The sequence below is a fragment of the Scyliorhinus canicula genome, chromosome 13 (genome assembly GCF_902713615.1).
Source record: "Scyliorhinus canicula chromosome 13, sScyCan1.1, whole genome shotgun sequence".
NCBI classification, from domain to species: domain Eukaryota; kingdom Metazoa; phylum Chordata; class Chondrichthyes; order Carcharhiniformes; family Scyliorhinidae; genus Scyliorhinus; species Scyliorhinus canicula.
Window position 1 is genome coordinate 128,111,151 of NC_052158.1, and position 14,903 is coordinate 128,126,053.

General features: G+C 49.9%; 1 protein-coding gene across 1 annotated transcript in view; it reads left to right on the forward strand.

Annotated features, from left to right (window-relative positions):
- Positions 1-14,903, forward strand: part of LOC119975649 (mucin-4-like) — a 115,412-nt gene that overhangs the window by 51,186 nt on the left and 49,323 nt on the right. The window contains exons 22-23 of the mRNA XM_038815431.1: positions 936-1,120; positions 13,831-14,011. Of these exons, the coding sequence (XP_038671359.1) occupies positions 936-1,120; positions 13,831-14,011 (366 nt within the window). The remainder of the gene's footprint in view (positions 1-935; positions 1,121-13,830; positions 14,012-14,903) is intronic.

Sequence of the window (14,903 nt, forward strand, 5' to 3'; positions counted from 1 at the left end):
GAAGGCTGAAACACAATGGTCTGGATTCGCCGATTTTGTGTCTATGTCAGGAGGAAGCCCCCGGCTTTACTTGCAGATACAGATGCATATGGCTAGTTCTGAGGCCGCACAGGCCCGCCGTGCGGACCTGGCCTGCCAGATAGTGCCCCACTGAAACACCCTCGCCACCCCAGGACCACCCCCCACCAGTTCCCCCCAGTCAGCGGAATGGCACCCCACCTCACCCCGACTGTGGCAGTGCTGGACACAGTCCGCAGCCGTCATGCCAGGTCCTGGAAAATCAAGAGGACACGCAACCGACGACATTGGGAGGGTGGCCCATCGGGGGTGGAGCATCGGGAGAGGCATTCGGGTGACGTTCTGAGCCGTCCTGACCGTGTGTGACGTACTCTCGATCAAAGCTCGATGTTTATGAACATGGCGGTCCAATAGCGGGATTCCCTCAGGAGAGATCCAGATTTAAATTTTTAAGTGAGCCATAAGGTTGCATGTGCTAGGCATCGGGCCCTGGGGCCCCTGCATTTATGAGATGGGGTAAGGAGGGGCTTGAGGACCCTCCCAAGAGGTAGATTGGCATGTTGAGGGGGTCCGAGACCAGGGTGGGGTGTCTGAAGGGAGTCGAGGGTTAGGGATAGCATTTAAATATAGCACCGCGATCAGAGGACGTGAGGTAAATGCAGACTTCACGGGGCATTTCCCCAAGACCAGAGAAAAAACAAGAGTTCCCACCACAGGCACCAAGAAAGACCCTGCTATATGTGTCCAAAATGGGACTCTGTTTTTGCATATTAAATCACGCCCAATACGACATGCAAAATAACTCTGTAGGTCGCTATTGAAATTGCTTTTCTTTTAGTAAGTTTATATTGCTTATAACTTAAATAAATATATTGGAACATAATATCTAAAAAAAAATGTTTTTTTTATAAATATAGAAAATGGAAACTTTTCTTGGAATCCAACAAGCTCCACTCCTGTGTTTGCCATTGTACAAGCTAATGATTCCAAGGCTGTTTCTGTGTTAGGACTGACACTTACATTGTGCAACTGTAGCATCAATTCAACCTGTGATTATTCCAGATCAACTTTAAGCACAAAAAGAAACAATACTGTTTTTAAGGTAAGTTAGAGACAAGAATTTGTTTACTTTTTAAACAAAAACTTGATGTGGATAGATTGGATTATTAAGAATTGATGTTTATTCAATAGGCAGCCCAGAACACCTGGGCTGCGATCTGGCGCCCAGATTAGCCTCAGGCTCTAATCCTGCAATGGACCAAAAACTCACGAAAGGCCAGAAATGGCATTTGTGCCGGCGACATCTTAGTTTGGAATCAGCCTTCTGTTGCACACCCCCACCCCCCCCCCCCCCCCCCCCCAGTGATGTACTCGGGTTCATGCCCAGAAAGGCATGAACCTGATTTCAATATATGTTAATAAATTGAAATGTATTTACTAGGCTTGGTGATGTAGAGAGCATCCACAATGCATCCTCCGCACCAGCGGCATGGTGTCACGCCAGCGCAAATCACTACTGGTTTTCAAAATTGAAAACCAGTCTTGATGACCATGCTAGGGGCATGGAGGTGCCCGAAGGGCAGTGCAAGGGGGGGGGGGGGGGGGCTCTGGTAGGGGTTGCCCTGATCTTGGTGTTGTGTGGGAGGTTGAAGGGGTGGTGCCCTGATGCTCGGTTGGGTGGGGGTGGAGGTCCCAATCTCTGTGGAGGGGTGGCCTTAAATTTAACTTTGAGATCTGGGCGCCCTTAATCTCAGAATCCCGGACTGTGCCGGTGCGTAGGCCCTGGTCCTCCAGCTGGCTGTGATCTTTGCCAGCACTTTGGAATTGCAGAGTGCTGGAAAATCAGGTGAGAAAAGGTTTCTGTGTAGCTGATGAGTTTCACGCAGCTTTTGGGTGCGATCCTCCTGCTATGCTGCGCCAGAAAAGCAGCTCGCATGCCACAGCGTGGCCGGTGAAAGCCGGGAGACCCCCGCTCCTAGCATCTACCTGACTTGCAAGATTCAACAATACATTTACAAATCCCTGAAACATATCGCTGGTTTACTGATTTGTCCAGACTTGGTTCTTTCTTAGCTGATCTTTGCTGGAGGCTGCTGTACATTTTCAGAATGCTGGTCAGAGGGTTGCTTCATTGATGGGAGTGCAGGACAGTCCTGTGTCGATGAAAAGGAAAGACAGGAAAGGTAGGATTCAGGAACCGTGAATGACCAGGGAAATTGCGAGTCAAGTCAAAAAGAAAAAGGATGCATACATGAGGTCTAGGCAACTAAAAACAGATGAAGCACTTGAAGAATATAGGGAAAGTAGAAAAAAGCTCAAGCAGGGAGTTAGGAGGGGAAAAAGGGGTCACAAAATGTCCTTGGCAAATAAGGTTAAGGAGAATCCTGAGACATTTTGTACATTTTATATATTCGGAACAAGAGGGTAGCTACAGAAAGAGTTGGTCCACTCGAGGACGGAAATTATGCGTAGAACCAAAGGAAGTAGGTGAGATCCTTAATGAACATTTTGCGCCGGTATTCACAAAGGAGAAGGACATGTTCATGGGTAGTGTCTCAGAGAGATGTGTAAACACTTTAGAACAGGACATTATTACGAGGGAGGAAGTGTTCGGTGTGTTAAAAAGCATTGAGGTAAACAAACCCCCAGGGCCAGATGGCATTTATCCCGGATTACTGAGGGAGACAAGAGATGAAATCGTTGGGTCTCTAACAGAAATCTTTGTTTCCTCGTTGGCCACAGTTGAGGTCTTAGAGGATAGCCAATGTTGTCCCATTGTTTAAGAAGGGTTGCAAGGATATGCAAGTAATTATAGGCTAGTGAGCTTGACGTTAGTGATAGTGAAATTATTGGAAAAGATTCTCAGAGATAGGATCTATGCACATTTGGGAGTGCATGGTCTTATTAGTGACAGACAGCATGGTTTTGTACGGGAGGTCATGTCTCACTAATTTAATTGGCCTTTTTGAGGAGGAGACAAATAGGATTGATGAGGGAAGGGCTGTGGATGTTGTTCACATGGACTTTAGTAAAGCATTTGACTAGGTCCCTCATGGCAAGCTGGTGTAAAAGACTAAATTACACGGGGTCAGAGGTGAACTAGGTAGATGGATTCAGAACTGGCTTGGCTATAGAAGACAGACGGTAGCAGTGGAAGGGTGATTTTCCACATGAAGATCTGTAGCTAGTGGTGTTCCGCAGGTATCAGTACTGGGACCTCTGCTGTTTGTAATATATATGAATGACTTGGAAGAAAACATAGCTGGTTTGGTTAGCAAGTTTGCAGATGATACTAAGATTGCAGGAGTTGCGGATAGTGGTGAAGATTGTCAGAGAATACAGCAAGATATAGATAGGCTGCAAAATTGGGCGGAGAAATGGCAGATGGAATTTAACCCAGACAAATGCAAGGTGATACATTTTGGTAGATCCAATTCAGGAGGGAGCTATAAAATAAATGGCAGAACCATCAGAAGCATAGACGCACAGAGAGATCAGGGCGTGCAGGTCCACTGATCCTTAAAAGTAGCAGCACAGGTGGAAATGGTGGTAAAGAAAGCATATGACCTGCTTGCCTTCATTTGACGGGGCACCTAGTATAAAAATTTGCAAATTATGTTACTGTTATATAGAACATTGGTTAGGCCACATTTGGAATGCTCTGTCCAATTCTGGTCACCACACTACCAGAAGGACGTGGAGGCATTGGAGAGAGTACAGAAAAGGTTTGCCTGGTATGGAGGGTATTATTTATGAGGAGAGTTTGAATGAACTGGGATTTGTCTCCCTAGAAAGACAGAGGCTGAGGGGCGACCTGATAGAAGTTTATAAAATTATGAGGGATATAGATATGGTGCACAGTTGGAGGCTTTTCCCATGGTGGAAATGACAATTACAAGGGGGCACAAGTTCAAGGTGAGGGGAGTTGGGTTCAGTAGAGATGTGCGGGGGAGATGTTTTACACAGAGGGTGGTGGTGGTGGCCTGGAATGCACTGCAAAGTGAGGTGGTTGAGGCAGATACATTAATGACCTTTAAGACTTATCTAGATGGACACATGAACAGAGAATATAGAAGGATACAAGCAGTTGGTCTAGATAGGACGTGTGATCGGCGCAGGCTTGGAGGGCCAAAGGGCCTGTTTCTGTCCTGTCCTGTTTTTTGTTCTTTGTTTGTTTGCTTCGTTTGGGTTATGTCCTCGACTATGTTCTCATTGCAAGAGGGCTACTTGGTGTTTCTGGTTATGATTTGCTCTAATTTTGCATCTCTTTCATTGTACTGTCATGCCATTTGGTGTTCATATTTGACAAAATCTTGATTCTGGGAATGTGCTGACGATTTCTGCTGAATCAAATTTTCAGCCCTATGTTTAGGTTGGCTAATTTGGTACCCACCAAATTGCGGGCATCTTTTATCTTCCCATTTTTTCCGATCAAGGCATCACGTACTCCTGTGAGTACCGACAGTGATGGTTGGAAAGTATTGTCCACACTTATCTGCTGAATAGCAGTTCCACAATAGCAATGTGATGAAGTGTACACAGTTGAAATGAGCATACCTATTTGGTTCATTTTATGCTGCCCAGCCAAAGTAAGTGATATTATCCCATTGTTAGCATTGTTTTTTTATTGGTGCTCCTTGTGGTCTTTGTCATTGTCTTGGTGAAACCATGGATGGTGACCAAGGACAGGTCTTTGCAAGCCAGTAAGTCAAGGACCACTGGACCTTTGGTGTCCATAATACAAATTTCTGAAGTGACCATGGTGAGTTGTTTTGCAACACTTGAGTATGTGACGAGTTTACCATTGGTTTGTTAAATCATCACTTGCCACTTCTGTGGGTACATTCATTTCAGTGTGCGAAGTGAAGTATGTTTGCATCTGCACCAGTATCTGGTTTTGCTTATGGATCAGCTCACCCTGCATATAATTTGAATGTTGGGAAAGGTTTCTGTTGGTACCACGATGCCAATATATTCTTTATTCACCATGTTGAATGTCAGCTCACTTTGTGTGCCGATGATCTGATCATCCTCATCATCTGACTGCATAGCTCGGCTCGACATTTCAGGATCTTGTCTTGATGCTTTTTGATATGCACTCTTGGTTGGTTAATGCTGTACCTGTCTGGCCTGTGGTTGTGGCTTCTCATGATGTTGAACCACTTGTGCTGGCCTTCCCTTTCTGCATTGGCTCTTCCAGAGTCTTGTGCTTCACAAGCCTTGCAGACATTAAAATCTGGGCAATTTCTGTGTGCATATTTAGGGCTGCACTGCCCACATTGTTTGCAAGGCTTGCCTGCATTGGCTATTGTACTATTGATGGATGAATTGTGCATAGCTGCAGGTTCATCCATTGGTATGACTTCATACTTGTATCTCTTTTGTGGTATTGCTTTCATAATGTAACTTTGGGTTGGTCAAGCATGTCTTTTTTGGAACACTTCCATTGGAATAGGTGCTTGATTATTCTATTGGCTAGTTTTACTGCTGTGAAGTCAAAATCATGCTTCTTGTCTCTGCATCCTCTTGTAATTTGGTCAAAGGTCTCTGTCAGTTGTCGCCTAAAAGACATGAATTCCAGATGGTATATTCTGAAGCTGAGCTTCACTTGGAATTGATGAGTGTTCATCGTATTTTTTCTGGATTTTTATGATCATTGGACTGACATGTTCAGCATGTGCAGACCTTCATTGCCTATACCAATTTTAATTTTAATGCCTTGTGCTTTAGAAATGTTGATGTCCAGAAAGCATAGCTTGACATGCTGTTGGAATAGAGCAAATTCAGGCAGCACGGTCACGGCGCCAAGGTCCCAGGTTCGATCCCAGCTCTGGGTCACATTCTGTGTGGAGTTTCCACATTCTCCCCGTGTCTGCGTGGGTTTCGCCCCCACAAGCCAAAGATGTGCAAAGTAGGTGGATTGTCCACACTAAATTGCCCCTTGATTGGAAAAAATGAATTGGGTAACCTAAATTTTGAAAAAAAAATGAATAGAGCAAATTCAGATAGAGATTTGTTACCTTCTGCTTGAAATTTTATCGTGAAATCTTGTGGTCATTTTTTAGTTTTTTTGCAGGATTTTGAATGCTATCTGGAATTTTTAACAGAAATTAAGTTCTTCAGAGTTTTTTTTTTTTAAATAATTTTTATTGAAATTTTTCGATACAAACATTTACCCCTACTACATTTTAAATTATAACACAACAAATTCCCCCTGGAAAATCCTCCCCACGCCCTCCCCCGCGCGCACCCCCCCCACCCTCCCCCCCCCCCCCCCCCCCCCGCGCTACCAGTCTAGCAACCAAACCGTTTTTCCCTTTCTACTGATGGCCTCGGGCAGTCATTGCCCGCGACCCCCCGCTGACGTGCTCCCTTCGTTGCTATCCCCCCCCCTCCCTTCCCCCCCCCCCCCTTTCTCCCCGGGTTGCTGCTGTTTCGGCCTCCAGTTCCTATCTCTGATCCAGAAAGTCAAGGAAGGGCTGCCACCGCCGGAAGAACCCCTGTACCGACCCTCTCAGGGCGAATTTAATTCTTTCCAATTGGATGAAGCTTGCCATGTCGTTTAACCAGGTGTTAACACTTGGTGGCCTTGTGTCCCTCCACTGAATCAAGATCCTTCTCCGAGCTACCAAGGACGCAAAGGCCAATATTCCGGCCTCCCCTGCCTCCTGTACTCCTGGCTCCACCCCAACCCCAAAAATCGCTAGCCCCCACCCTGGTTTGACCCTGGTTCCCACCACTCTCGATACCGTCCCCGCCACCCCCTCCCAGAACTCTTCCAGTGCTGGGCACATCCAGAACATATGTACATGGTTCGCAGGGCTTCCCGAACACCTAACACACCTGTCCTCACCCCCGAAGAACCGACTCATCCTAGTCCCCGTCATATGGGCTCTGTGCAGCACCTTAAATTGGATGAGGCCCAACCTTGCGCACGACGACGACGAATTGACCCTCTCTAAGGCATCCGCCCATGTCCCATCTTCTATCTGCTCTCCCAGCTCCGCTTCCCACTTGTCTTTCAGCTCCTCTATCGATACCTCCTCCACCTCCTGCATTATTTTGTAGATGTCCGAGACCTTCCCTTCTCCGACCCAGACCCCTGACAGCACCCTATCACTCACCCCTCTATCGGGAAGCAAGGGAAATCCTTCCACCTGTCGTCTGGCAAATGCCTTCACCTGCAGGTATCTAAACGTGTTCCCCGGGGGGAGCTCAAATTTCTCCTCCAGCTCTCCCAGGCTCGCAAACCTCCCCTCTATGAACATGTCCCTCAGTTGCCTGATGCCCGCCCTGTGCCAGCTCTGGAATCCCCCGCCAGTGTTCCCCGGGACAAATCTGTGGTTCCCTCTCAGTGGCGCCGCCATCAGACCCCCCACTTTCCCCCTGTGTCGCCTCCACTGCCCCCAGATTTTAAGGGTGGCCGCCACTACCGGACTCGTGGTATACCTTGTGGGGGGGAGCGGCCATGGTGCCGTTACTAGCGCCCCCAGGCTTGTATTGCCGCAGGACGCCCTTTCCATACGTTTCCAAGCTGCCCCCTCCCCCTCCATCACCCACTTGCGCACCATCGATGCGTTCGCCGCCCAGTAGTATCCGGAAAGATTGGGTAGCGCTAATCCTCCACTGTCCCTACTCCGTTCCAAGAAAATCCTTCTCACTCTAGGGGTGCCATGTGCCCACACATAGCCCATAATGCTGCTAGTTACCTTCTTGAAGAAGGCCCTGGGGAGAAAGATGGGCAAGCACTGGAACAGAAACAAGAACCTCGGGAGGACCGTCATTTTGACTGACTGCACCCTCCCTGCTAGCGACAGCGGTACCATGTCCCACCTCTTGAACTCCTCCTCCATCTGCTCCACCAGCCTTGAAAAGTTCAGCTTGTGGAGGGTCCCCCAGTTCCTTGCCACCTGTACCCCCAAGTACCTGAAGCTCTTTACTGCTCTCTTAAAGGGGAGCCGCCCAATTCCCTCCCCCTGATCTCCCGAGTGTATCACAAAGACCTCACTTTTACCCACATTTAATTTATATCCCGAAAAGTCCCCAAACTCCGCTAGTATTTCCATTACCTCCGGCATTCCCCCTTCCGGGTCTGCCACATACAACAACAAATCATCCGCATAGAGTGATACCCGATGTTCCTCCCCTCCCCTTGTCAGTCCTCTCCACCCCCCTGAACCCCTCAGTGCCATCGCCAACGGTTCGATCGCTGATGCAAATAGTAAGGGGGATAGGGGGCATCCCTGCCTGGTACCTCGATGGAGCCCAAAATACTCTGACCTCCTCCCGTTTGTAACCACACTCGCCATCGGGGCCGAATACAGCAGCTTCACCCACTTGATAAATCCCTCCCCAAACCCAAACCGTTCCAGCGTCTCCCACAGGTATTCCCACTCCACCCTATCGAATGCCTTCTCCGCATCCAGTGCTACCATTATCTCAGCCTCCCCCTCCACTGCTGGCATCATAATCACATTCAACAGTCTCCGGACATTTGTGTTAAGTTGTCGTCCCTTTTACGAACCCCGTCTGGTCCTCATGGATTACCCCTGGCACACAATCCTCTATTCTGGTTGCCAGGACCTTTGCCAACAGTTTGGCATCTACATTCAAGAGGGAGATAGGCCTGTAGGACCCGCACTGTACAGGGTCTTTGTCCCGCTTCAGGATCAAGGAGATCAGGGCCTGTGACATTGTCGGGGGCAGAACCCCCCCCTCTCGCGCCTCATTGAAGGCTCGCACCAGCACTGGACCCACCAAGTCCACATACTTCTTATAAAATTCCACCGGGAACCCATCCGGCCCCGGCGCCTTCCCCGCCTGCATCTGGCCTATCCCTTTAACTAGCTCCTGCAGCTCTATCGGCGCCCCCAGCCCCTCCACCCGTTCCTCCTGGACCTTTGGGAACCTCAATCTATCGAGGAAGTTCTCCATTCCCCCCCTCCTCCTGGGCGGTTCAGACCGGTACAATTCCCTGTAGAAATCCCTGAAGACCCCGTTCACCTCTTGCCCCTTCTGCACTACGTTCCCTCCCTTCTCTCTCACTCCCCCAATCTCTCTGGCTGCATCTCGCTTGCGCAGCTGGTGTGCCAGCATCCTGCTCGCCTTTTCCCCGTACTCATAGACCGCGCCCTGTGCCCTTCTCCATTGCGTCTCCGCCTTCCTAGTGGTCAGTAGGTCAAACTGGGCCTGTAAACTGCGCCGCTCCCTCAACAGCCCCTCCTCTGGTGTCTCCGCATATCTCCTGTCCACTTCTATAAGTTCCCCCACCAGTCTCTCCCTCTCCTGCCTCTCCTTCCTTTCTCTGTGTGCCCTTATGGAGATCAGCTCTCCTCTGATCACTGCTTTCAGGGCCTCCCAGACTACCCCCACCTTCACCTCGCCCGTGTCGTTCGTGCCCAGATATCTCTCAATGCCCTTCCGGACCCTTCCGCACACCTCATCGTCCGCCAGCAGCCCCACATCCAGGCGCCACAACGGGCGCTGGTCCCGTGCTTCCCCCAGTTCTACCTCTACCCAGTGTGGTGCATGGTCCGAAATCGCGATGGCCGAGTACTCCGTGTCCTGCACTCTCGAAATCAGCCCCCTGCTCAGTACAAAAAAGTCTATTCTGGAGTACACCCTGTGGACGTGGGAGAAAAAAGAATACTCCCTCGCCCTTGGCCTGCCAAATCTCCAAGGGTCTACCCCCCCCCATCTGCTCCATGAACCCCCTTAGCACCTCTGCCGCTGCCGGCCTCCTATTCGTCCTGGAACTCGATCTGTCCAGCCCAGGGTCGAGCACTGTATTGAAGTCCCCCCCCATGATCAGGCCCCCTGCCTCCAGACCCGGAATGAGGCCCAACAGGCGCCTCATAAAACCCGCGTCATCCCAATTCGGGGCATACACATTCACCAGCACCACATTCTCTCCCTGCAGCCTACCCTTCACCATCACGTACCTACCCTCCTTATCTGCTACCACCTGCGCCGCCACGAACGACACCCTCTTTCCCACCAAAATCGCCACCCCCCGGTTCTTTGCGTCCAAGCCTGAGTGGAACACCTGTCCCACCCACCCCCTTCTCAGGCGTACCTGGTCTACTACTCTCAAGTGAGTCTCCTGCAACATTGCCACATCCGCCTGCAGTCCCTTTAGGTGTGAAAAAACCCTTGATCTCTTGACCGGCCCATTCAGCCCCCTCACGTTCCAAGTAATCAACCGGGTCGCGGAGCGACCCGTCCCTTTCCCCTGTCTGTTAGCCATGTCCTGTCCCCTGTTCGCCCCGGGTCGACCCTCCCCTTCTGACCCGTTCCCCATGGCGATGGCCCCTCCCCCTCTCTCCTCCCGTTCTTCCCTTCCCGTCCTCGGCCTTTCCAGCAGCAACCCGGTATCCCCCCCTAACCCCCCTTCCCCCCCCCCCCCCCCCCCCCCCCCCTGGCTAGGACCCCTCCTAGCCGCGGTGTATCCACCATCGTACTCCCGAGAGTCAGCTGGTTTTCGCTGACCCGGCTGCCCCTGCCACACTCCGACTCCTCCCGATGTGGGGGGGGAGGGGCCTCCCCCCCCCCTTGCCATCCCTCTCTGACCCCGCTTCAGCGCGGGAAAAGCCGCCATTGCTGGCCACACCCCACTCTTCTCTCCTCCCCCTTCCTCCGTCCCGCGCGCGGGAAACAGGGGAAAGCCCGCGCTTTCGCCCGGCCACACCCTACCCCGCCATCTTCAATTCCACCCCCGTCCCCATCCAAGCCCATAAAAAAGCCCCCTTAAAACGAGAGGAAGAAAAAAGAGAAAAAGAAAACACGCATAACCAACTTGCACCCCCCCCGTCCCGCCTCCCCAACTTAACAATATAACAATATAAATAACAAATCTCAAATAAATACATAAATACATAACTATGCCTGCATAACTAAATAACTACCCAATAATAACGTATTTAACCATCACCCTCCATCGAACAGAACAGTAACCATAACCCTTAAAGAACAGATCAAAAAACAGTAAAAAAAAAAAAAAGCCCCCCCTACAACAACAATAATTAAGGGAAGTTGGCAACGGGAAGAGACACACAAAAAGGAACAAAGAAACCCCCCATAACACAAGTTACAAAGAAACCAAACGATCCATCAACTTTAACCAAGTTCCGACCTGGCCTAAGAAACACATGGGCCACTTGATCAGTCAAGGGTACTCGGGCGGCCTCGACCGCCGGCGTTCCCAAGTTCTAGTTCAGGTCCAGCTTTTCCTCCCGAACAAAAGTCCATGCCTCCTCTGGGGTCTCAAAGTAATGGTGCTGGTCCTTGTAGGTGACCCACAAACGCGCTGGCTGCAGCATTCCGAACTTGATCCTCTTTGCGTGCAGCACCGCCTTCGTCCGGTTAAACCGGGCCCGCCGCTTTGCCACCTCCGCACTCCAGTCCTGATATATCCGCACCGTCGAATTCTCCCATTTGCTGCTTTTCTCCCTCTTGGCCCACCTCAGCACTTTCTCCCGATCACAGAAACGCTGGAATCGCACCAGCACCGCCCTCGGGGGCTCGTTCGCCCTAGGCCGCCTAGCCATGACCCGATATGCTTCTTCCAGCTCCAGGGGCGATGGACCGGCCCCCTCTCCCATCAGGGAGCTCAGCATCTCCGCTACATATTTCGGGAGATCAGGCCCCTCCAGGCCTTCTGCTAGGCCCAGGATCCTCAAGTTCTTCCGCCTCATTCGAGTGTCCAGCTCCTCAAAGCGGCTCTGCCATTTCAGGTGGAGTGCCTCGTGCACCTCCACCTTTCCCACGAGGACCGTGGCTTCCTCCTCCCTCACCGCCATCTCCTGCTGCAGCTCTCTTATCGACGCCTCTTGGGTCGCCTGAGCCCCCATCAGCCTTGTGGTCGTCGCGTTCATGGACTCTAAGAGTTCCACTTTCAGCTCCGTAAAACACCGGAGGAGAGCGGCCTGCTGCTCCTCCGCCCATTTTCTCCAATCTTCTAGCGCGCCACCGGCCGCCATTTTGGTCCTCTTCCCCCGCTTTTTTCGGGGAGCTGCTGCTGCTTTTTTTGTCGCCCCACTCCGAGTACCGACCATAAAGTTGGTCTCACTCTCCTCAGGGAGCCTTCCCCCACCGGGATTCGTCCTTACAGTACCGTCGGGGCCCTCCAATCGGCCCTTAAACACCTTTGTCGCAGGAGCTGCCAAATGTGCGACTTAGCTGGTCATAGCCGCAACCGGAAGTCAGTTCTTCAGAGTTAATGAACGCTGTTGCAGTATATTTAGTGGCCACTATCTTAGCGGATTGTAGGTTACTTATTGACTGCAATATTGGCGCTATTGAGCTTTCAGATTATTCACAGGTTTAGCTCTAAACTCCAGTAGGAAAATTGCTGCAGAATTTCAAAGGTGAAAGCTAACAGTGAAAAAAATTTGCGATCGGGCTTTTTCTCGCTGTTTTGCATGAATCATTTTTCTCAGCCCAGTCTGCAGCATTTTACTTTTCCAGAAGGAGGAGTAGTGGACTGTGTCCTGTCTGTGTTCTGCTTAAAATGAGATCCTCCAGAATCTGCTATTTAATTTCTGTTTCTGCTTGCACTTTGCAGCAGGAAGTCTTTAGTGCTCCCAGATTCAAATAATTTTACTGGGATCTGATTCTGCTGGTTGGAGTGAGGTGCAATCCCAGAATGGAGATATGGGGCTGGATTCTCCGCACCCCAATGCAGAAATTGTGTTCGGTGACGGGGCGGAGAATCCAGTTTCCCGTATGAAATCGGGATCTGCACCTATTCAGTGATTCTCTGCCCCCACAAAAGCCGATTACCCACAACCAGAGGCTATTGCTTGAGGCCCGTCCCCGACCAGCTGAATTCAAGACGGCGTGGACCACTCATGATCCCACCCTTCGGGATACGGCTGCGGACTCAGTCCACAGCCACCACAGTCGGGGGCGGGCCGATTGGAGGGCAGGGGGCCGCATTCGGGACTGGGCTTTTGTGGACAGTACAGGACGGGCATGCGGCCAATCGGGGGCACTATTTCCGTGATCCAGGTCTGCGGTCTGGGTCCGCCGTGGAGCACGGCGTGGCCGTTGGAGGAGGCCACCACTGTGCACATGCGTGGCCTTTGACCCGGAAGTGCAGGGAGCCGTATCGGCAGCTGGAGCTGCGAGCTCCACGACAGCTGCCTGCTAGCCCTCTGCAGGGCTGTGAAGCTGTGGCCTTTTGACTCCAGTTGTTCTGGCGTAAAAGATCACAGTTTGCACGACAGCGTGGGGACACAGTCCCTGAAACGGAGAATCTAGCTCATGATATATAGAATCCCTGCAAAGCTGCAGAATCTTTTACACATGAGGCTTGATAATTGTTTCACGTTTAGACCAGCTTTTCTGTTGGATGTGAAGGGATTGAGGCTTGCATTCTGCTCAGTCAAATCTTCAAAACCATTCTGCCACCCTGCCATGATATTACGTTCTTCTTTATTATTACATGAATGTACCAATCATACAAAAAGGTTGGTGAAATAATAATGTGGGGTCATCATTTGAAAATATGACAATATGCAGATAATTTTCACTGGGAGACTATAAGACTGAGAGACTTTGACCACTGATGCTTGCAAGCTGACTACAGGTCACGGGACTAATATGTCGCACCCTGTCAAGATCGGTGATGATTGACCGTAATTTAAGATGCACCTCACTCCCTTAAAGGTGCAAGAGATTTAATGGTAACTTTATTATGTTCTGTTGTTACAAAATGTGACGCTTGTAGGTGCATCCGAGACAGATATAATAGTCGAAACAAAAATATCCACAGCAACCATATAAATCTAAACCCTGTCTGTGCTTAATTAGGTTACAGGGTGTATCTGTTCTCTTGCCTACACGGGTGATTACTGCACTGAAGATTTTGATGCTTGTCAAGATAACCAATGCTTCTTGAATAACACTTGCAAAGACAAACCTGCTCCACTGGAGGGCTACACCTGTGATCCCTGCCCAGGTTATTTAAAAGGAGATGGGATAAAATGTTTTGGTAAGGAACACCTTGATGACTTACATTTACTAAAATTCATCCTCACAATATGTGCACTAAAATGCAAAGTAAAACATTCAGACGGATCAAAAATGAATATCCAGGAAACACAAATTTCTCTGAAAACCAAGTTTGTTAGGTTGCATCTGTGGAGAGAGAAACAGGAGGTAACAATCGGCAATGATCTTTCGACACACCTGCAAACAGTTGGGATATTCTAAATTTAGAGTTTTTAGCAAGTACTGGGACAGGCAAAGGGGGAGGATAGAAAGCACACAAGGACTATTATAATGGACTACTACAAGGCCACCACCCCAACTACCAACCTCTTTTCCCTTGCACTATCATCCGTTTGGTCATTTAATCTCTCTTGCCTCCCACACCTATCTCAGACCTTCTCTTTGGTCCTCTTCCCCAAATCCCCTCCCTCTCTTAGTACTTGCTCACATCCTGTTGCATCCTTCACTTTACCTAGTTCTAATGAAAATCTAATGGCCTTAAACATAGGCCAGGATTTTCCAGCCTCTTTTCATCACCGCTCCCCTCTCTCCCCACTCCCACATGGTGGATTTTCCGGCGGCTTTCCATTGGTCACTGGCAGGATCCTCCAGTTGCGCCAAAGTCAATGGCCATTTGCACTGCTCCCCCATCCCACTGCTGGGAACTGGCGGAGACGGTCGACTTCTGCACCACCAGAAGATTATGCTAGCAGGGTGGGCTGGAAAATCTCACCCATTAATTCAGTTTCTCTCTCCACAGGGGCTGGCAGGCATTTCCTGTTCAGATTTAAGATTTCAAGCATCTGCAGTATTTTCCTTTTATAAGTAGCACAATCTCAACATTGAAATTCACAAACAGTTGTCTTGTTTCATTACAATTTCTAGTTGTTTAA